The sequence below is a fragment of the Leptopilina boulardi genome, unplaced genomic scaffold, assembly GCF_019393585.1.
Source record: "Leptopilina boulardi isolate dan_hultmark-lab unplaced genomic scaffold, ZJU_Lbou_2.1 LbouV2_408, whole genome shotgun sequence".
Taxonomy (NCBI): Eukaryota; Metazoa; Arthropoda; class Insecta; order Hymenoptera; family Figitidae; genus Leptopilina; species Leptopilina boulardi.
Window position 1 is genome coordinate 2,361,903 of NW_026137983.1, and position 24,277 is coordinate 2,386,179.

The 24,277-nt window shown below is 27.6% G+C and overlaps 1 protein-coding gene across 3 annotated transcripts in view; it reads right to left on the reverse strand.

Moving 5' to 3' along the window:
* LOC127289444 (protein phosphatase Slingshot) overlaps positions 1-24,277 on the reverse strand; it is a 233,056-nt gene that overhangs the window by 61,671 nt on the left and 147,108 nt on the right. For all 3 annotated transcript variants that reach the window (XM_051317379.1, XM_051317378.1, XM_051317381.1), the window contains one exon: positions 5,222-5,400. In XM_051317379.1, the coding sequence (XP_051173336.1) occupies positions 5,222-5,400 (179 nt within the window). The remainder of the gene's footprint in view (positions 1-5,221; positions 5,401-24,277) is intronic.

The window sequence follows — 24,277 nt, forward strand, 5'->3', positions numbered from 1 at the left end:
CCTAGAAATTTCACTCCGTGTATGCTTAAATATTACATGAAGAAAAAAAATCTTTAAAATATAATTAATGTCGTAAACATCAGTTAAAGTTGCAAAATTGAGAAAAAACTGACAATTTCCGAACTTTCTTGGAAATTTTCTCTTGTAAATATTATTTTTAACAAAAAAAACTCTATGTGGGTTGAAAAGCCCTGCTTTTTAGCTTCAAAATGAAAAAAAAACTTTTAAATCGGTGCAAAAATAAAAAAGTGAAAATGATTTTTTGGCTCTAAAATCAAAATTTAGGGGTGTTAGGGAAATTTTTAATATACCATTCTTCTTAGTTTTTTGTTAATTACAACCTCTAGTAGGTCCGATAATAGTACATTGTACACTCAAAAAAATTATTCCTTCCCACGTGTTGCACACGACATTTCCTCCAACACCTCGCGAGGAAATGCATTTTTATTAATTAGGAAGAATTAACAATGTATATATGCTTTATATATAATGACAACTATTTGGTTTTTTAAAATGAAAAATGTTTTATTTATCATTATTATTTTATTAACAACACACACGCGCACGGAAATGTGTAAAAAAAAATTGACAGCCCAATACAAGTAGAGGTAGACCCCTATTACTTACCTACCTATTAATATTTACACAAGAGCTTGAACAGACAAAAAAATGCCTTGTACTTTATTGATATTAATTACAGGCTTCGAAGTCTAGTAGGAAACCAAAAAAAGTGTGAAAAAGTAGCATTTTGAAGAAAAAAAGTGTCCTCTAAATTGAAAAAAAGTAGCATATTAAAAAAGGAAGTAAATTAGTTTTTTAAGTAAGAAACTTAAGTGAATATATTTTGTTGCCGAAAAAATTGAAAATAAAAATTACTAGAATTAGAAATTCACAAAATTTTTATTAAATTTTGAAATAAACATGAAACATGGAAACATAAAAGCTTTTTCTCGATATTTTACATTAGTAAGTAAAACGCACTTATTCATAACATTTTGCATATAATAAAACGTAATTGTTAAATAATACTTATAGAAGATCTTTCATAACAATTTGTTTTTTAATAACGCGATCATCATTTTGAGGAGTAAAAGTAACAACTTCTTTCACCGTATTACACGGTGCTACAAAAAAATTTTTTTTTAAAAAAACTTCTTATGAAACCTATTGGAGGTTGTAGGTCACAAAAAACTAAGAAGAATGGTGTATATAAAATTCTCCAAACACCCCTAAATTTCTATTTTTGAGCCAGAAAACCATTTTTACGTATGTTTATGCATAAAAATCTTTGTAACTTTCTTATTTCCGCACCGAAATCAAAAATTTTTTTCATTTTGAAGCTGAGAAACAGAGCTTTTTAGCCCATATATGATATTTTTGTTTAAATTAATATTTATAAGAAAAAAATTACAAAAATGTATAGTACAGTATAAATGTAGTATAGTATAATTCAGTTAATTTTTTACAAAATCTATTCAAATAGGGCTCATTGGATACAGAATTTAATACGCTTTAATAGCGCTAGAAAAGAAAAAATGTTTAAATTAAAATTAATGATGAAAACATCAGTTAAAGTTGAAAAATTGCGAGAAAAATGACAACTTCTGGACATTTTTGTAATTCTTCTCTTATAAATATTAATTTAAACAAAAATATCGAATATGGGCTAAAAAGCTCTGTTTCTCAGCTTCAAAATGAAAAAAAAATTTGATTTCGGTGCGGAAATAACACAGAAAAAAGATGGTGTTATTTTTGTTGCGGGTAATTTTCTCCAATGCTAAAACCCATAAGATTTAACCCAGATTTAGGGTAAAATTTGTTGCGTGTTATTTTAACACCAATTCTGGTGTTAAAATAACACTTTGTTTTTCCTGTGAAGAAAGTTACAAAGGTTTTTATGCATAAACATACGTAAAAATGGTTTTCTGGCTCAAAAATGAAAATTTAGGGGTGTTTGGAGAATTTTATATACACCATTCTTCTTAGTTTTTTGTGACCTACAACCTCCAATAGGTTTCATAAGAAGTTTTTTTTTAAAAAAATTTTTTTGTTATTTTTTAAAAAACTATCAATTGTTACATTTCGATTCACTTTTTGTTACATATCAACTTTTATTATTAGTAATTACTAATCATCCACTATTAGTAATAAATTATAATAATAATTAATTACAACAATTATTATTATATTTGTATCAATCCGATAACTCATAAATTATGCATTGACAAAAAGAATAAAAGTATTAATTACAGGTTAAGGCTGGCCATTTATGACTATATCAATCAAGCTGCGAGAAGTTGTCATCTAATCATATAAAGTGCAGTTCACGCGTTCAATAATTTATTATAATTATTATTATTTATTTATTATTTATCAAAGAAAAACTAAAAAATATTACGATTTACTTTCCCCACGCTCGGCCAAGGAGTTAATAAATGTTCAACTTTTCCAATAATTTTTTAACCAAGAAAGTTGCACTTTCAGAGCAGGCGTTGGAGAAAAAGTTTTTTTCAATTTTTTTTTTTTTTTTTTTGTAACAAAGTGTTTTCAGCTCCAACCATATTTAACCTGCTTGATTTGAAATGAATTAGGTCTATAAAAAAAATTCTTGTTATAATTAGTTACTTTTAACTGACAAAAATTAATTTTGATTAAAAAACCAATAAATTTAAAACATTTTTTTTTATAATTTTCTAAACATTTTCTTATATTAAAATATAAAATAGTAGCACAAGTGCAGTTGCGTTTGTTGACGGTCATTGGCATCTTTGACTAAAAAATGCTAAAAACAACTTTTTCTTCTCGATAGCAGACGATAATTCTGATTAATCATTTTCTCGCAAGAGGCGCTACAAGCAATAGGTTTCAAAGAAAATAAGAGATGATTTGGACGCATATGAATATGGGGGTCACTATATCAAATACATGATATTTAGTGAATAAAAAATTTGCATTTAGTTGATACCAAAAAAAAATAACAGTTTGCTGAATGTTGTAAAATTCAAGGCCATGATTAAAAAGAGGCTATAAACATACATATCGACGGAAAAAAAATGAATTTGTTACCTTGACCGTCTGGAATTGCATGTTGTGCAATAAAAAGGACCAAAAGCAATAAATTTAAGTCTGCAATTCTGTTGATCCTCTGGTAATTATCTTGAGTCCTTTATTGCAAAATACAAGGCAATGAGCTTCGTCAAAGCGCCAGTTAACTATACACAGTATTGCATAATTGACATAAATTACAGGTTACACCATTGATACATGTTCAATGGTATATACACTGTAAACCTTAAATGCTACAGGATTTCAAACATGATAATAATTTCTTTCTGATATTTTACGTATACATATATTTTATTGCAAAAGTTATTCTCTCTCTCTTTATCTATTTTTCTCCATCATTATTTATAGAAAAAGAGTTATACTTATTTTTACTCTTTAAAATTCAATTAATGTTGCATTTATTATTCCGAATTGTTGTTTTAAATTCTCCATTATATACTAAATCGTAAAAAATTTTCTCAAAAAATTATTCATTGTTCGATTAGGTTAAACACGATTCTAATTGAACATACGAACGCCCATACGATTGCAAAACTAATTTTCCATAAAAAATACAAAGTGTGAACTGTACATTTAAAATCAGGTACGGGGCCTATTATTGATGGCGTTGCGACAACCGGCAAATATACACTCTCCGAGTTCAACTTCACGTTATAAACACAACTTACGTAAGTAATGGCAATAAACCGGACTCAATTCTATTTCTTTCGTTTTATTTTTTTGGGATACATTATAATGACCAGCATCCGGCACGATGGAAGGATTAAACTATATATATAAGATGAAGCAAGACTCTGGATGCGTTTATTTTCTTGTGTTCATTCGTTTCTCTATATCGCATGGATAGTCATTTCCTGTCGTGAGCATTCAAAAGCCGATTAATGCATAGGTACGAGAGCATATATATATGATGAACAAGTAATAGAAGACGAATATAAGAAATAAGCGAAATGCTAAGTTAAGTAATTATCTTGAATGCTAGACCTATGAGGCATGTCCGGCGCGCGAGAGGGTCGCGTTATTTCATCTCCCCTTCCCCTTGGTATCACGTTCCCACGATCTGATTTTGCCAAAGGAGATGAATGAAGTATTTTTACTCTATAAGAGGCGGAGTTTTGTAGAAGACAATTAAAGAGCAGGAAATCATTATGCGGGAATAACCTCAATTATAAACATTAAAGTGGGTCTCTCATTATTATCGCTTTGTGATAAAACAAAAGGCGCACTCATACTATATATACAATGTTAGGCTAAAAATTTATTTCTCTAAACATTGCAACAATTTTGTTAAAAGACAATATTTTAATTTGGGGGACCATGATTATCGAGGATAAAATTCATTAACAGAATAATATTATATAATTTTATCGCTGAATATGATGTTCGTTTTTAAAAATTCAAAATGGCGGTCGTAAATTTTAAAAATTTATCAGATCAGATTGAAACTCGGTATTCAAGGGTTTTTGAGGTCGTTAATTACAAATATGCCGGTACCTATTTAAAAAATTCAAAATGTTCTGAATCCGCCATTTTGAATTTTCATAAACGAATATCAGATTCCTGTTCAGCGACCTCGAAAAACCCCGATTGACGAGATTTAAACAAATCTGATGAGTTTCTAAATTTTTCAGCCTCCATATTGAATTTTCAAAAACGGTCATCATATTTGTAAATCAGCATTCCAAAAACTTTAGAAATTATTATTCTGATAATTAAGTCGTGTACCTTAAAGGGTTAAATGAAAAAAAAAAAAATTGGATAAAAAGAAATATTCTCTCAAATAAAAATTCGGTACCTAAAAATTCTGTTTTAAGTATAAAAATTTGTCGAAAAATGTAAATTTCGACTAAAATAAAATTCTAACTAATTAATTTTATAGAATACTTCTACGCAAAAAGAAGGGTAGTAAAATGTATGTGAATTTTTGAATCAAAATATAAATTCAAATCTTATACATTCATTTGAAAAGAATGCGCTCATGAAAAATACAAAACCTGCGGAATTTTATATCATATATAGTCTCTCATTAACTACCTCTTTATTGGGATATTTTTTTTTATTCTTTTTTCTTTAGAGATATAGAGAGTACAATATACTGAGATTTAAGAAGTTTTAAAGATATATAGAATGAATTGAAATGGAATTAAAAACATACCCATCGCCGTCGAGAGTGATGGCAGTGTCGGCCAAAACTCGTAGAACGAGTCCAACCGTCGCCCTGGCATTGCAGTCTATTCCCAACAGACAACTCTCCTCGGCATCCTGTCTTCCAGTACAGGATACCACGACGAGATATCGCGTCCTGCCAGGATGAACGGACTCTAACTTGACTGCCTGTAACACAAAATAAAAATAAAATATAAATATATATATCCCTCGTTAATCATATTGATAAACTACGCTCATTATAGCACGGAAATTACTTATTATAAGTGTATATACAAATCAAAAAAAAAAGAACTTCTTCTGTTGGAAAAATTAAAACCATTACAAAAACAATTTTTAAAGATAATTTTTTGTTCAAAGTTGAAATAATTTTTTTAACTCTATTTTTTATATTTATAATTTTTTTTTTTCAACCGAATTTATATTAAGAATATTTCACAAATTTTAACGTATTTTTCACCTCCATGAAGTTGGCGTCGACGCTCAGCGTCGAAAAATAATTTTACATGGGACCAAAAATATCAAATCATTTTTAAAAAGGTTTTGGGTCCACATCAAGAAGACTAGAACCAGGAGGTGAAACTTCCACGCTTTACCGCAGTGAGTAGTGGCATGGTAAGCGTGCACACGGTGGGCGTGTCGTTTAAGTTCGTGCACTGCTAATAGAACGAATTTACGAATTCTGCGCATACTATCCATGTAGGTTTTGAAGGGGAAATTTCGTAGCAAGCAGCTGCAAATGTTTGCGTCTGCTTGGTTAGGTAAATTATATAATAATAAAATGCTTGGTCTGTCCTTCTGTCCTAACTTGAAGTTGGCCTTTTCTGATTTCACGTGTTTTTTTGAATAGTAATCTTATGACGTGTCAAATTTTGACAATTCTTTTTCTTATTTTTGCCAAAGTTGTATAATTGTGTTTCCAAATTTCGGAATAAGTTTCTTTAAAATTCCAAATTCGAAAATTCAATTCACGAAGCTGAAGTACACAACGTTTACCAACGAAATTCTTTTTAAAGTTGTATATTGATTCAAAAATTGTACAAAAAATGTATGATGAGAAAAAAGATGCGCCAGGAAATTTCGTATAAGATAGTAATTTGAAAAACATTTATTTTTAAAAATTAATTTTTAAGGTACCAGGTGCCAACGAATACCTATTAAATATTAATTATAAAAACACAGGCCTCGAATCAACTTAAAGACACAAAAAAGTCGTTTTAGTCGATTTATATTCCAAAAAAAAGTGGATTTGTTTTTTATTTTAACAAAAATATTTTACAGATTTTTAAATAAAATTTTTTTTTTTTTTTAATAATAATCCTTTTCGAAGGGTTAAAATTGAAATTTTTAGAAATAATTAAATTTCAAAGATATTGTTAATTTTCAAACAATTATTAAATTTTCCAGAACTGAAAATAATTTATCAAACAATTTTTGGAAAACATTTTTTAAATTTAATTGAATTTTCAAAGATTTAAAATTGAGATTTTTGAAATTAATTGAAACTTTAAGTGTTTTGTAATTAAAATTTTAGATGATTTCACTAAAAATTTATTAGAAAATGCGGACAAAATACAATAATTTGAAAAATGGTTTCAGATAGTTGAATTTTCAAAGAATATTATTAAAATAGTTAAAAATAATTGAATTTCCTTAGAGTTATAATTGAAATTATTAAATTTCAAAAAAAAAAAAATTTCGATGTAAAATTTTAGAAATAATTAAATTTTAGATGCTTTTAAATTCAAATTATTGAAAATTCAATTAATTTTGAATTCCAATTTTTGAGAATAATGAAATTATATTTGATTTTAAATTGAAAATTTTTGGGAAATAATTGAATTTTAATTGAAATTTTGGATAATAATTTAATTGAAGTTCATTTTTGATTGAAAATTTGGATAATTAATTTTGAATAGAAATTTTAGAAAATAATTGAACTTTATTTCATTTTAAATTGAAAACTTGGTAAATAATTAAATTTTAATTGAAATTTTGGATAATAATTTAATTTAAGTTCATTTTTGATTGAAAATTTGGTTAATTAATTTTGAATAGAAATTTTAGAAAATAATTGAATTTTATTTCATTTTAAATTGAAAACTTGGTAAATAATTAAATTTTATTTCATTTTAAATTGAAAACTTGGTAAATAATTAAATTTTAAATTGAAAATTTTGTATAATTATTGGATTTTTAATTGATTTTGAATTAAAATTTTGGGTAATAATTGAATTTTAGTTTATTTTGAATTGAAATTTTTAAAAAATAATTAAATTTTATTGTGATATTTTTTTTTAAAAATTATAAACAATTGTTAAATTTCATAAAAATTTTAATTGAAAAATAATTTTGATATAATTGAATTTGTGATGTATTTCATTAAAATTATTAAAATTAATTAATGTAGTGAAGAATCATTTTAGTTTAAAATTTGTTAAATAATTTAATTGAAGAAGATATGATGAAGATCTACATTTTATACTAGAAAAATGTATTTTATTTACATTTTTTTCAAATGTTAAAAAAAATGTCGCATTTTATTAAAAGAAGTCGATAAAAGTCTTATTTTTGAAAAAAGTCAGAAAAAGTCGTATAATCCGAGGCTTGTAAACATATAATTTTCATTATTATCATTTAATATGTAATAATATTCTAATAAATTAAATTATTATTGATAATATTAATCTTTAATTTCTTTATAACAAACAATTAAACACTCAATTTGGCGCGCTTGCGCGCGTTTAATTTTGCTAGTTACATATAATTAATTAAATATAATCGCATCAAAAAATTTATGGGTAAACCATTTGCCATAACCGCATAAACAGAAACTTAAAAACAGCGTCTGCTACATTTCAAATATCAGTGTCAAGAAAGTATGCGCAGAACACTGAAATTCGTCTGAATAGCAATGCACGAACGATAAGCCACGCCTTCTAGTGTCTTGTTTGTCACGCCGCATCTTTACAACGGAGTTTCCCCTCCTGGTTCTAGTCTTCTTGGTCCACATAATACATTGAAAAGTATTTCTCAGATAATTTGGACCGAAAATTATAAACAAAAAAATAATTTGACATTTTTGTTCCTGTGAAAAACAATTTTTGGCGCAGAGCGTCGACGCCAACTTCATGGAGGTTATTTTTCATTTAACAGAATTTTTATTTAATTTTTTTTTTTTTAGATTTTTTAACTTTCTTCTTAACCTTAATATCGCAAGAATACAGGCCTAAAAATTTTATAACGAAATTTAACTCCTGTTAAATATTATAGTACAATTAAAATAATAATTATAATATTAAAAATACAATATATGTGACGCTCCACGAGTGTAGGGACCTTAAGAAAATTTTAGGTTATGTTTGTGATTTTTGAAGTGAAAATACTCAGATAAAATCAACTTTTCATACAAAACATATTTATGTTTAATTCTCCATTACATTTAAAAAAAATTCAATAAAAATTAATTTTGACTTTACCTATACTGCCGTACGAAATAAAAACTTACTTAACTCATATTTTCGTGAAACCGAGAAAATGATGAAAGACTGTTTGTCTTAAAAAACCTAATATAATATAAATAATTCTTTAATCTAACTTCACTTTCTAGGTAAATAAATAGAGTTCTTTCTAAATCCGTTGTCAAAAATTGATTATTTAAACAAATTATATTAAATAATTGAGATAAGTGTTTTTTTACACAAGCAAAACTTAGTTAACTCGAGTTAAGGAGTGCTTTCCGAAAAGGTAGGCGAGTTCGAGCCGCCGCTCAGAAGTAAAAACTCACCTAACTCAAGCTAGCACGCGAGGTGGGGGAATAAATACACATTATAAAAAATTTGTTTTTGAGTTAAATTTTATTCTGATTGTGATTAACAAAGATTATTTTTATTATTTTTAATTTATATATTTTTTTATTATTTTATTATTTATTAATATTTTTTTAAAAATTAAATTTTAATCAACATGTTTCAGTATAAAATTTATTACAATTAAAAATGTGTAGAAGGATTGTATGAAAAAACGGCGTTATTAGTGGAAAAACATTGATTATATTTGCTTATAATATTCAAATAACTTACAACAGCTGTTTATAATTACTACAACAGTCTTTATATAATAATCAACAGTAAAAAACTATTAATTAAACTTTTTAAAAGTAAAAAAAATCAAAGAAAATTTTGTATTTTTTTCGTTTTTTTTTTCACTTATTCACTTATTTATTTTTTTCTAAAGTAAACTTTTTCTAAAAAGCCGGTGCATTATTTGCAAGAATAACAAACCGGCATGATCATAGCACGCGAGATTCCGAACCAACCCGACGAGAAACCGAAGTTAAACGATGTTGAGTTGAGGAGTTTGCTTTCGAAACACAGGGTCTAGCTCACGCCACTTTTCGAAATAAATACTCACTTAACTCGAGTTAAGGTTTTCGTTTCGAAACTATGCATGAAATTCGACTACGTTTTTGACAGCAAAAATACTCAACTCGAGTTGACTGAGTTTTTGTTTCTTATATCATGCTCGAGCTACGACTTTCGGACTCCTTAACTCGAGTTAGCATACTTTTTATGTAGTATTTCTTCATTTTCTGGGTTTTCGACAATTTTTTATAATTATTTTTTTGCAATAAATAATTAAATAAAAATTTTTTAATAATACCATCAGACGCGTTTTTTTATTACGAATCCATTGATACCAAAAACTCATTTTTCGCCAAAATATGAGTTAACTAAGTTTTTACTTCGTACGGCAGTATAATTAAACAGAAACTTTTATTATCAAGGTAAAACTATGACTAAACATAACCTAAAATTTGTTTGACGAAAGGTTCCTTCTCTCTTGGAGGGTCACACTGAGAAAAATGTTTAGTATCATCTACCAAAGTTTGGTTCTCTCTACCAAATTTTTTATTTAATATATAGATGCAACTAGGCCGTTAGAATTTGTTGCTGGTTATTTTAACACCAAATTCTAGATTAAAAGAACACTTTGTTTTTCCTGTGAAAAACTTTAACACTGAAACTTCACGAGCCAACTAAACTTCCCAATTTATTGCTCAACTAAATTATTTTCTTATTATTACGAAATTATTTTTCTCAGTGCACATTTTTATTTTTAACAAATTTTATAAATTGATCATTCTTTATAATTATAGTTGTATTGATAATGACTTACGTGCGTGATGTTATGATCAACGATTTAGAAGAAAAACTCTCTTTCTTTGTAAATTATTTTATGTTATTTTGTCTAAAAAAAATTTTTTTTAATTCAACAATTTTCAAAAGAAAAATTTCCCAATGCCAGAAAGTTGAGGGAAATGTTTGAAACTCAACATGCATAATTTATAATAATACTTCTTTAATTTAAATGTTTAAAACTTAAAATATCTCAAATATTCTCGGCTCTTATATAAATAAAGAACATCAGATCGCGCACTATCGTCGACGCAAATACTATTAAATTATAAAGAAGTACTTCATGTATTATTCCCTCTGTAATTACTCTCGTATACTGCTATCACATTCACTTAACCTGCGATCGATTCGGGTCAGCAAATTTCCGATTAAATTCGCGATAAATTCTGTCAGACAGTGGCTACGCTGATCCTAAACGCTAAATGCACAAGTTCCACAAATAAGTGTCGACATAAACTCATGCCTAATGATATCGACGTGAAATATCTTATGAGAAAATTAACACTGTTTGCGGTTTATGTTTGATTGTCGCTATTCAACTTCAATAGTGGAAATAAAATTATCTGGATTAAATTCAATGAAAATAAAATATAATTCCCATATATTTATATGTATACCCAGATAGCACGTAAGCTTGCAGCAATCTTGCGGCGCAATTTTGATAACCTTGCATGGAAAGTTTGCCGCAAACTTGCAGCAAGCTTCAAATGTCCCACCTAACCCAAGCTTGCATGGTAAGCTTGCCGAAAGATTGCACAGTAAGATTATCGCAAGATTGCTCTGTAAGCTTGCACGGTAAGCTTGTCGCAAGGTTGATGCAAGGTTGCCAAATAACCTTGCCAATCAGCACAGAAGGTTGCAGGAAACTTGCAGCAAGCTTGCCATGCAAGTTTGCTCGGCAATCTTATGGTAAGCTTGGCGCAAGCTTGCGGAATTTAACCAAAAATTTTGGGTGAGGAGGAAATTTATTTTTGTAGCATACATTGAGCACCAGTTCCTGGGAGGTCAAAAAAATTTACTGCGCAGCCGTTAGTGCTTATGATAGGAAGTGCGCATAGTCCTCATTTTCAATGCAAACTTCTCTGCTGATTGGGCAAGGTTATTTGACAACCTTGCGACAAGCTTACCGTGCAAGCTTACTGAGCAATCTTGCGATAATATTACTGTGCAATCTTGCAACAACCTTACACTACAATCTTTCGGTAAGCTTACCATGCAATCTTGCGATAATATTATGATGCAATCTTGCAGTAACCTTACACTGCAATCTTGGGTTAGGTGGGACATTTGAAGTAATATTAGTTATCTTAACTTTAACATGAAATTTGAGGTTATGTCCCCCTCTTGACTATTAATTTTAATGTTCACATTTTTTGGTTATGTTTGCCCTTAAATCTATAAACTTTTAACTTTTAATTTAAAGGTTATGTTTGTCGTTTCAGTTATATTCTTGTCTCCTTGTCATTTAATATAAAATTTTAAGGTTATGGTCTTCTCTTGATTTTTTATTAATCACTAAATTTAAATTTAGAAAAAATGAAACCAATTTTGAAGTTATTTTTGCCGGTATCAAAAAATACATTTTTTTTGCCAATTAATTATTATCATATTTACTATATAATTTAGTAAAATTAAGAAACTAATTACTTTTAATAGAGAAATTGTTATAAATAAAAAATTAATGAAAATTTGTGCCGAGAAAGTGAATTAAAAAAAAAAAAAAAAAAAAAAAAAAAAAGCCACCGGAAAAGAAGAAAGACCCATATTGGCAATACCAGTACTGTATTGATATCAAGTTTATATAGATTATCTACATACACACATTCGTACATTGGCAGTGGTTTTATATATGTCTATAAAAAGATAAGGCTACCGTGCAGTTTTTCCTTATATGGTGAATGCAATTAGACAAGGCTAGCATCAAGAAAGGCCAAGTGCAACTATTTAAACAAGTAAAATAAATTCTGAAAAATTCTATTTTAAAGTTTTATCCCTCGCGGCTTCAATTTATTACAACTTTTACTGACTGGAACTTCACTTCAAATTTCTGTAAATTAAGATACCGCCGCTATAAATTTCTAAATTCCTATATATGTGATTAGAAAACAAAAAAAAAAAAAAAATAATAATTACTCGAGAATGTAGAAAATAAAGTTGAAACTTTAGGAGTGAAATGTTACAATCTAATTCCAGAACACAAAATTGAAAAAACAAGCAAAATATGGAAATAAAAATCAAGACAATAAAAAAAATTAGGAAAAGTATATAATTAAAAAGAGGCTATAAAAACTGGAATAAAAAATTAAATACGTTTCCTCTCAAAAAAATCTGCTACAAATGAGGCGCATGATTTTTCCCAATAATTAAAAAGATCGAAAATTTAATTGATCGAATTACTTGAAGTCGATATTTTATTTGGTCCAAATTCTAAATGAACGACATTTTATTTCGTCGAAATTCTAAATGAACGACATTTTATTTGGTCGAAATTCTAAATGATCGACATTTTATAAGTCAATATTTTATTTGGTCAAACTTTTAAATGATCGACATCACAGAAAAAAACTGTACTCAAAATGAGTACGAAATAATACTCATTTTGATATGCAGTAAAAATGATAACGCTCTTATTTATTTTGAGTTTTCAGTGAAAAAATATCAAAATGAACAACGTCAGTTTCATTTTGAGTAAATGTTTAACTATGAATTATTAGAGATAAAAAACAAATGATTATTTAATTTAAAATAGTACTAAAACAATTGTTTTTCATAAATAAACACTTTTAAACTAAAAAGACTTTAATTCTTAAAGTCAATTTATTATTATTTATAAAATAAAATAAATCAAGTTTTAGGTTAAGAAACATATGAAATGACAGGCAGTAATACCAACTGCGTTAACATCAAGTAGAGAAAGAAAGCGCTATTGTCTAAAAACCAAAGGTAATGGCGCCTTATTTAAAAAATTTAAAAGTAAAATATTGTTTACGAAACAAAATGATATTGTATTAAATTTTTTTCACATTAATTAATAAATAAAAAAAATTTATCTTTAAAAATTTTAACAAATAAATTTTAATTCTTAAAATCACTGTTTTGTGATCAATAAACTAATAAAAAATTATAAATTCAATATATGTGATTGATGTAGTTTTTCTTTGGATCTATAATTTTTAGTAGAAGTTGTTTTTTTTTTATTTGAAAAAAATCCATCGTCAATGGACGAAAAGCTTTGCTTTTTTGTAATAAACGAAATGATTATTTTAAAATATTATAATATTATAAAATTGAGTTTTTATTATTTAAAAATTCTTATGTATAATATATTTAAAATAAAAATAAATTTATATTATTATATAATTAAATTAACTCATAATTATTAATATTATTAATATAATATTATAATATGAATAATAATAATTATTATTATTATAAACAACTTTAATAATAATGTGATAAAATTTTTTTTCGATAGAAAATAAAAACTTTAATAATATTTTGAATATTTTAACTTTAACTGCAATGCTAATAATTTTTTTTTTATTTAATATTTATAAAAAAATTTTCGAGATATAAATTGTATTCTATAATTTTGGTTTATTACGTTTGAATTACTTTGTTCTTTAATCCTCAGATGGCGCACTATGAAATAGTTCACAGTTAGTACCAACATAATAGTGGTAAACAATTTTATCTAGCATAACCTGACATTTGATACTAACCAGTTTCATTTTGAGTAACGTGAAGTTTGCCGTTTACTCATTTTGATAATTTACTCAAAATGATAAGCAGCAAAAATGAGTACAGTTTTTTTCTGTGGCATTTTATTTGTTCGATATTCTAAATGATAGAAATTTAGAAGCATCGAATTTTATATCTTTCGAAATTTAATTTGGTCGATATTTTAAAAGCTTGACACTTTTATAGCTATACGAGTTTCCTCTCTATGTTTTTTGTCAGTAAAGTACATTGAAATTTTGCAGGAAATTTCAAATTATTGATGTAAATCAGGAATAATTAGGTTGTTCAAGTTGGGTGGGGGGGGGGGGAAATCCAAAATGGCGATTAAGCTATGCACACACAAACATAAGAAATGTACGGGATGAAGTCGAATTTTTTTAATATCTCGCTTACATGAAATTTTGGAACCTAAGTGTATTATAGGATTTTAGTTTCTATTTTTAATTATCTATTTAATGCAATAATAAAAAACGATTTTATTTTTTTAATAAATTTTATTATTATATTATATATTATAATTTTATATATTATTATTATATATTATAATATATATTATATTTCAAATTCCTGCCCCAGAGATCAGTTGAATCCTATATTTTTATTAAAATAATGACAAATGAAATTACTTCCTGTTACAATATTGAATAAAATTTTATGGTCAAAATCCCTTTTTTTCACATAAAACATACTCTTCAAATGTGAATTAATTAATTTAAAAATAACTAATTTTTAGTAAAATGTTGATGACTTTTTGTTTCAGCAATTAGTAAAAAAAAAACTAAATATTAATAAAAAATTAAGTTAAAAAATAACTGGAAATATTATAAATATTCAAATTTGACTAATTAAATTAGTTACCATTAATTATTTTAACATAACCTAAAAGTGAATTTAGCTAATACTACTACTACTACTATTACTACTACTACTTCGTGGCTAATAAGTAGTTATTTTTAAATAAAAGTTCAGTAAAAAATATTATTATTTAAATAAGTGGCTGACTTTTTGCTATATCAAATTAATTATCTTTAACTAATCCGAAAAAGAGAAAAAAAAAATTTGTTTTTCAATGAAAAATTGTGGTGTTTCTAAACAATATTCTCCACTAAAAATTTTGGTTAATAAAATTTAAAAAAAAAATGTCTATAATAGCATATTTATGTAATTTAAAACTTTACCCAAAAAAAAAACTAAATTATACCTTATATTGCAATTTCCAGATCATAAAAATTTCTTTCAATATTAGTTATAATCGCGTAGGTAATAAATCATCCAATTTGCTATAGCAAGAGGTAATTTTTAATTTTATAGTGGTCACGACAGTGGTATTTTTTTATTTATTAATTTTCTTTTTTTTATTGTGTTACACTGCGCGAATCGTTAAGTTTATATCAAAAAGTGAAAGCGGAAATAAAATGTACAGGTGTATAATTTCATTAATGTTCACTTTAATCACTATATATATATATATATATATATATATATATATATATATATACATAAACGTCGTAAAATCGTAAGGAAGAACTTTTTACTATTCACTTATTTATTACAACTCTGAGAAAAAACGGGACGTTGCACTTCCGGATATATATACTTATGACTCTTGTAGTATTCAACCCTATTAACTGCACAATTAGTCGAGTCCACTATTAAAAGAGGTTTCATAAAAGCAGATCACGTAATGCGCTTCCTTTATTGTGCGCGCGCCTTTCATCTCGAGATTCAATTTTTGGCTTATATAAAATATAATGAGAAAATTTATATAGTTTTTGCACAATATTACATAAAAAAATTAAATACATTTAAGAAAAATATTAAAAATTATTTAAATTAAAAAAAAATGTTTAATATGGAACTCCCTGAAGTTGGCTTCAACGCTCAGCGTCGAAAATTGTTTTTCGCATAATCAAAAATTTCAAAATTATTTTTTTTTAAATTTTTCAATCCAAATAATACCTTGAAAAATACTTCTCAAGGCATTGTGTGGACCAAAAACCTTTTTAAAAAATGTTTTGATATATTTTTTGATTATGTGAAAAACAATTTTCGGCGCTTAGCGTCGAAGCCAACTTCAGAGAGGTTAATATATGGCTGTTTATAGGAATTAAAAACAAGTTTTAACTATAGAAATTTTATTTATAAGTTTTTTCACTATTATTGAAACAAAAGACTCATAAATAATTGTTCAGAACGAGTGTCACAATTTTTATAATATAATAATTATAATTTATATTTTGAAGTTTGATATTGTCATTCGCCTCGGAAACATATAATTCGTCATGAACAATTATTATTTTTCCTTTCATTTTATTGTGCTTATCATTGATATTATTCATCATAAAATGTTGGTATTTTTTGTAAATGACAATATTTTCTTTTATCTAATCCTATATATATATATATATATATATATATATACTGAAGGTTGCTAGAGTCTGCATTCCTTTTGATTTTGAAGAAATGGAAAATAATTTTTTTTTTTTTTATATAATTAAATTATTTTTACTGTGATTTGTGAAAATAAAAATTACATATTATTATACACAAAGTGATTAAAAGCAGATTATAGTTTCGACCCTGGTTTCTCCATTGGCCTTTTACTTATACAAATGTTAAGTGTGAAAACTTACAATGCTATATTGACTTTGACAAAACGAAGGCTCATAGAACTAATCTCATATGTCATACAGTATATATATAATATTGTAATACATTGAGAAAAAATTAATTGTTAAAAAATAAAATTTTACAATTTCTTTTTATTTGGTAAAATTTTGTTCTTTTCTTATTTATTTACATAGAATTGCAATTATTTTTTTGCGCATCTGTGGTGAACCAATGGCGTGAATATATTCATTCACCCTCGATGTAATTGGATCGTCTTGAGAAAGGTGGAAGCCCTTTTGAATTTTCACTCGACCCTTGTCATATAGGAATCAATTCTCTCTTTAAAGGAGGAATTACTCTCGCATATATTTTTAGAATCGATTGTTCGCAATATAAATGGATAAAGATGTATTTAATTCAGATATTAAATAATAGACACCTACATTTCGCAAAAGAAGGTATCCACAATATACATAATAAATTTTCTGTGAATATAATATAAAACAGTTGACATATATATATTTATCATACACGTGGAATGTGAACCTTATAACTTTCAAAACTTTATTGGAATAAATGAGGAATTCATCCTTGATAAAATCATTCGCATACGGATATTGGAAATCTCCCAAATTTCAAAGTTTAAAAATGTAAATTACATAAGAATATTTTGAAGGATATTAGAATGTGTGAGCATGACCTTTACAAATTTTTTTTTCAGCATGTTAACTTTGTAAAGTTTTTTACTTTAACAGAATTTAAATTTTTTTACCGACAACATTAGTTTCTTAAAATTTCAAATATTTTTCAGTAAATTATTATAGATCTTTCTTATTTTTGCAAATGTAAAAATTAAATTTTCCTACAATATAACAAAGACTGTCAATATTATAACATCCACTATCAAAGATGAATATATAAATATAAACAAATTTTATGTGCCTGAAGTTTTTTAAACGTTCAAATGAACAAAATCATTTTTTGTTCTAAAATTTTTTTTTGAAAATTACTATAACATTGAAAAATAATGAAATATATAATAAATTAATGTATTTTTAAATACAGAAAGTAATATTTCATAATAAAATTTGAAATTAAAAACAAATTTTTCGTTCATTTAAATGTTGAGAATTTCAGGCACATTAAATTTTTTTGAGAATGTTACAAGCTTAATATGCCTTTCGCAACTATGTTGATGCTTTTCTCTTGTGGTTTTGACGTTTGAAACAATCTCAATTCAAGGATTTATTCATGGAAATTATTTCGAATTTTATACACCAGTTTTGACAGTTAAGGACCATATAACAGACAATAAGTATACCCATACTATAGTGAACTTGCATGTCTTCGAGTGCTTGACATTTCTGAACGAAGATGACGTGGCTACCGCATTTTACCAAATATGGTCAATCGCATTTTTGAGATGAACACTCATTTCGAATCATTTTCACTAAACTTATATTCTAAATAAGAACATTTTAATCCTTACAATTTATTTACTTTTATATATTTATTAATTTATTATCAAATCAAAAATTAAGTTAGAAGACATAATTTCTGTTTAGCATATATAAATATAGTCGTTCTTTATAAAAAAAAAAAACCTATATAAAACGTCAGAAGCTTTCAACGTTACAACTTTTTTTCTTATTGCGGTGAAGAGTGGCGTTGCGTCCACTTAAGAGAAGAAAGATAAACAAATCCCAGACTCAAGTTTGATAAAAAAAAAAAGTCTGGGTTATATTTGCAGCCACGCGTTTCCTGTCTTTCACTTTAGCAAAGACACCTTTTGATTTACATGAGGCAAATAAAAAGCAGTGTTAAGCAAACATTGCGACGCGAAGAAACTACTAATGTTTGTTTATTGCATTGACTCAATAATGACTTTAGGTTTAGTTTTGGCTTAGGTCCTCAATGTCTTAAACTCTCAAGTGAAATGTAAAAATTTCACAAATTATATACTTTCATGTCGTCCCATTATATTTTTATCATTTACATTTTTCTGCCTTGGAAAATTTATAATTTACAATATTTCAATTGATTAACCATTGTTGTCGTGATTTTTTTTTTTTTTTTGCAATTCCTTTTTTGTCTGATCGTTCTTTCGCATAGAAACGAAGGTGAAGGACCTTCTTCAAATCGACCTTGACCATTGTTCGCGCGACTGAAATTTCTCTCGTCTCCTGAAACGGACAATCCTCTACCACTTGATGGTGGTTTGAATATAAAAACGATATATACATATAAAAAGTGAATACAAAATCGTCACGCGTTGTCTGGAAAGGCGCAGAGGTTGCTATATTGGTTATCGGGGTCTGTGGAAGGCTCCTATATATCGTTAAAACCGTTTGAATTGCTGAAGATGGTCCTTCCATTTATCTTGGTGCGTTCTTCTTCTCAAAAGCCATTGAACCATTCTATAAGAAAGAAACTCTCAACAAGGTCTCTTTAGTCACTTCTAACATTGACTGATTGTATGTTTTTCACTTTTACATTTGGATTTCAATTCAGCTCTACTGATTAAAAAAAGAGACAATAAAAAATTATATATACACACTAATTTAAAAGTATCAAATTGATACGAAAAATATCATATTGATATAAAAATTTGTATCAATTTGATATTTTTGGTATCAATTTGATACTTTTAAATTAGTGTGATATTGTATTTGGTCAGTTCACCAATAATGACAAAGAAGAAGGAGTATTTAGAGATGAAAGAAATCCGGACTGATCTGTTTAGATTAGTTCTGAAATATTATACTAAAACAATCCTAAAATGATTTGCATTAGTCAGCAAATACAGTTCGCAGACTAAAAGACAAATCCGAAAATAGTCTGGAATTGACATCAAATCAATCCGCAATTAGTCTGCAACAAACTATATTTAGTTCGATCAAAAAAGTCCAGAATAATCCAGAATTTGTATGTAAATTGTCCGTAAACATTAAGCAACAATCCCATTAATTCGGATTAAATCTGATAAAAAATCCTAATTGCAAATAAATTCGGAAAAATCCAAAATTACTATGAACAAAATTATCAGTCAATCCGTAAGAAAATTTTAATCAGAATAAGGGATTTGAAATAATCGAAAACTATGGAATAGGATGATACACTGATAGAAATAACTGCATTAATAATGCTAGAATTATTTGTACGCTTACCATACAAAATGATTATAATAGATACAACCATACATGATGGCTATTTTAACCAAAAATGAAAAATCTAAACATAACAAAAGAGCAATGCGAATATAGAACCGATAGTTAAAAAGGCCTGCTCATCATTGTGAATTAACCTTATATACATTTTGACATATTTTCGTGGCAAAATCTACCAACTTGTTTCTATATCAATGTAGACCAAATTGATGCTGACTCAAAAGCATATATTTCTGATTCAAAAGCATAATGCTATAGAATTTTAATGCTTTTAGCAGAAATGCTTAATTTCTTAATTATTGTTTTCAATTCTGATTTCAGTATCAAAAAAATAATTATTGCCAAAAGAAAATGATAATTATCATCAGCAAGCAATAAGTTACCTAACTATCCATGATCATGTCATTAATTTTCTAATAGTAACAGAAAACAAATTAAGGAAGAATTCTCCAAGGTGGATGTGAACAAGCGAAAGTATGTTTTGAATCATCGTCAGCAAGTTTACGACACAATGGAGCCCAATATATATACACGATCGGGTTCTCTTGTTAAAACATCCATTCTTATAAAAGAGAGATTGCTTCTGTTGGGCCAACACGCTTGTCGGCAATATATATATATTTAAAAAAAAAAGTGAGATATGTAGCCCCGCATTTCGTGTGTATATACAAGTACAAGCAAAACCCGCCATTGTTATTTTTGTGCGATGATGCATTGGTAGCGGAGTCGAAATGCTGCAAGAGCAACGCAAGCCGTGTGAATTTATTATCCACACGACGAAAGAGATAAAAGCGATGGGAACCCCATTGAGTTTGCGCGCTCTTTCGTGTTTCGTTATATGTATGCAATTGTGTTGCATTATATAGATACAAGAACACTATATATATACATACAGAAAGCGTTGCAAAGAGTTCGATTCCCTTTCAATCGAGAGAGAGAGGGCGACGCTTCTCTCTGTAGAAGCGACAAATACACTTTCACAAGAACCATATAGTCTTCGAAGAGAATCTCCTTTCGCGGACTCCTAAAAGATTTTGCCCTGATTTCCGTTTCTATATGCGCACTTTCGAGAAAATACCTTTCAGGCATGAATTTTAAAAATCGGATGTCTTTGTAATTGCCGAATAATCACGATAATTGCAAGGCTAGACGAAAAATTTAGAATTCCTTAATGTTAAACGGTATAAACATGAATCCAACTGCATAATATTCAGATCATTAGTCACGTGGGCCAACGTGATAGGAACAGAAATGATGTCCTTGAAAATGCGGCAGCATATATATATATATATATACGTTTAGAGAAGCGAGTGCGAAGGCAAACGAAAGTTTACTGTTGCGGTTAACGGTTCACATCTACTAAAGAATAACGGATCGGCCAAGGTTCAAGGTGTGTCCTGTCGTAAAAGAATCAGTGCCAATTTCGTACAATGCCTCCTTTGCGCGCGTATATTGCAAGAGAGTGTTCTCTTCCGTGAAAGTCATAAATCGCATCTATCATCAACGAGAGAAACCATTTGTTGGTCTGATCACGTTCAACACATTTTACAAAACAGCCAAAGAAATATATAAAATGAAACTGAGTGTCGAGAGACTTAATATCAGTTGCTTCATCAAAAAGACTTCCAATCACGACATTATATTATATAAAATATACTACTTTATTTCAATAAGATGCATACAATGTTTGCATCTTCCTTAACTTCAAGATATTACTACATGATAAAATTTCTAATTATCATAAACTCAAGTTATAACATTCATTAATATAGATTAAATCTCATTATCATAATGTGGAAAAAGTGCTATACTCAAATTATTACCATGCGGTTTGCAACCGAGCAAGTTGTTTCTGCATTCATATGAAAAAAATATTTATCTTCAAAACCAACATTTCCTTTTGCATGAGTCAGCAGTAAAATTTAACAAATTCTTGTTTCTACCATTAAAAATATAAACATGTCTTGTCAGAAATTTACATCTCTAATCGATTCCACGATCGTGCATATTTCGAACTTCTCTTATTGTCGATCTTGTATGCATAACCGAGTGACATAGTGTGCGACCCACTTACATTAAAACATTCGGTCGCGATCAGTTGAACACGTCTGCGAGAAAACTAAGAGAGAAATAATAAATATATATGACACACGTGCTGAGAAAACTGTATATATGAGCATTAATATTGTCGAGGAGAGATATTGCGATTTAATCTTATCGATGTTTTACATTAATGTCATTTTAGACTCGCTATTGCAAATATATAGTGGATTTCATGATGAGGGGAAAAATGGACTTGCCATAGATCGAATGTTGTGAAAAGTTTTATATATATATATATATATATGCAGTGGAGATGATGTGCAGTTGGACATGACACTATAGGGTCAAACGACCTCGAGGATAACGCTGACTTGAAGAACTTAGGGACGATAACATCTCCAGACGGTCGTTCCTCCTGTGTATATATACTCGCAGACAACACTACTTCGAGCACAAGAATAGGATGTGCGACGTTTCTTCACCGGACCTTTATACTTCACGACCTTGAATAACACACGAATTGCCTCTCTAACAGACAAACAAAAGTCGAGGTCAAATTTATGATCCATTTGTAATTGCAGAACATTGACTTTATGAAGGAAAATATTTAACAGTTTGCTGATTTACAAGTGAAGAGATTCAAAGGTCTTTATGCACGTCTAGTTTTTTTTTTTTAACAGAATTTGGATTTCGTTTTTTCAATTTGTATCCATTTGCTATCCGGTTTGGAAATGTATACAATGATTATTACAACTTTATGATCTTCTAAACAAAAAAAAAAAAAAAAAAAAAATGGATATGACAAAACTCAAAATCACACAAGCCGTTCAAAAGAAAAGGCTAGATAAATTTTGTTGCGGGTAATTTTAACCAATGCTAAAAATTCTATTTTTTCTTCGTGCTGCGACAAAATTTTGTCTTACTTCAGAACCAAGAAACAGACTATACTTATTTGAAGTATTTTGACTTGCTGAATCCGAATCTGATCCAGCGCGCGTCAGGTTTTCGAGATATTCTAACCTAAAAATGCAGAAAAGACGTTTTTTTGACCATATTTGAGGTCGTGTAACATTAAGATATATACAGTTAACTCTCGATAATTTGAATTTCAAGGGGCACCGAAAATAGTTCAAATAATCGGGAGTTTTAATTATGGAGAGGAAGTTTGAGAAAATTCAAATTAATGAGAGTTTCATTAGTTAAGGATATTAATTGTATTTTTTATTCTGTCTGTATATGAGCAGTTATTTTGGATTGCTTAAATGCACTTAAACTTGCTTCATCTAGAAAATTTTCTATTGACACTTTAGATCTGAAAAAAATATCAAATTATATTTTAAAGAAATTCAAAATATCAAAAATTTAGATTAACTAACTTTAATTTTTAGAGCGTCCTGAGCTGACAGAAATTCAAATTATCGAAAGTTTGGTATTACTGACTTATCTACTGACTTATCGAATGTTTAATTATCGAGAGTCGACTGTATATACATAATTTTTTTCAAAAAGATCGTTACAGCATCTAAAAGTACTATTTTCACCCTTTAAAATGCATTTTGAAACTTTCAAACATTTTTATTTGCCTCTGAGTTATCGTCATTTAAATTTTCTAAAGCATTATCTGATACACGAATATTGAAACATTTACCACTCAGAAAATTTAAATGACGATAACTCAGAGGCAAATAAAGATTTTGAAAATTTCAAAATGCAATTTTAAAGGGTAAAAATAGTACTTTCAGACCTTTTTGAAAAAAAAATTATATCTTAATGTTACATGACCTCAAATATGGTCAATAAACGTCTTTTCTGCACTTAAGGTTAAAATTTTTTCGGCCTGTGTAATGAACAGTTTTTGAGTTATCAAGATAAAAATAACTTTCACATCCAAACACTTGTTACTTTTTGTTTGATTTTTTTTTCATTCTTCAACTGTTGCATTAGAATACTATATACCTGATGTTCTTTTTACGTTCAGAGAATTTCATTTTTAACTCAAGCTATCGATATTATATATATATATATATATATATATAGTTAAAAAAGTAAATTAAATTCTTTTCAACTTTTTTTTTTACTGTCATCATAAAGTTATAATAGTTAAAAATTATATATTATATCTGATGAATTTAATTAAAAATACATTTGTGTGTATATGGGTGATTTGCAAATAACTGTCATTTTACATGTCCCCAGTGATAATTTACTTTAAACATTTTTTTGTGTGTTAATTACCTTGAATACCAAGTAATGGCACCCTGTTTTCAAAGATACTTCATATTTAGC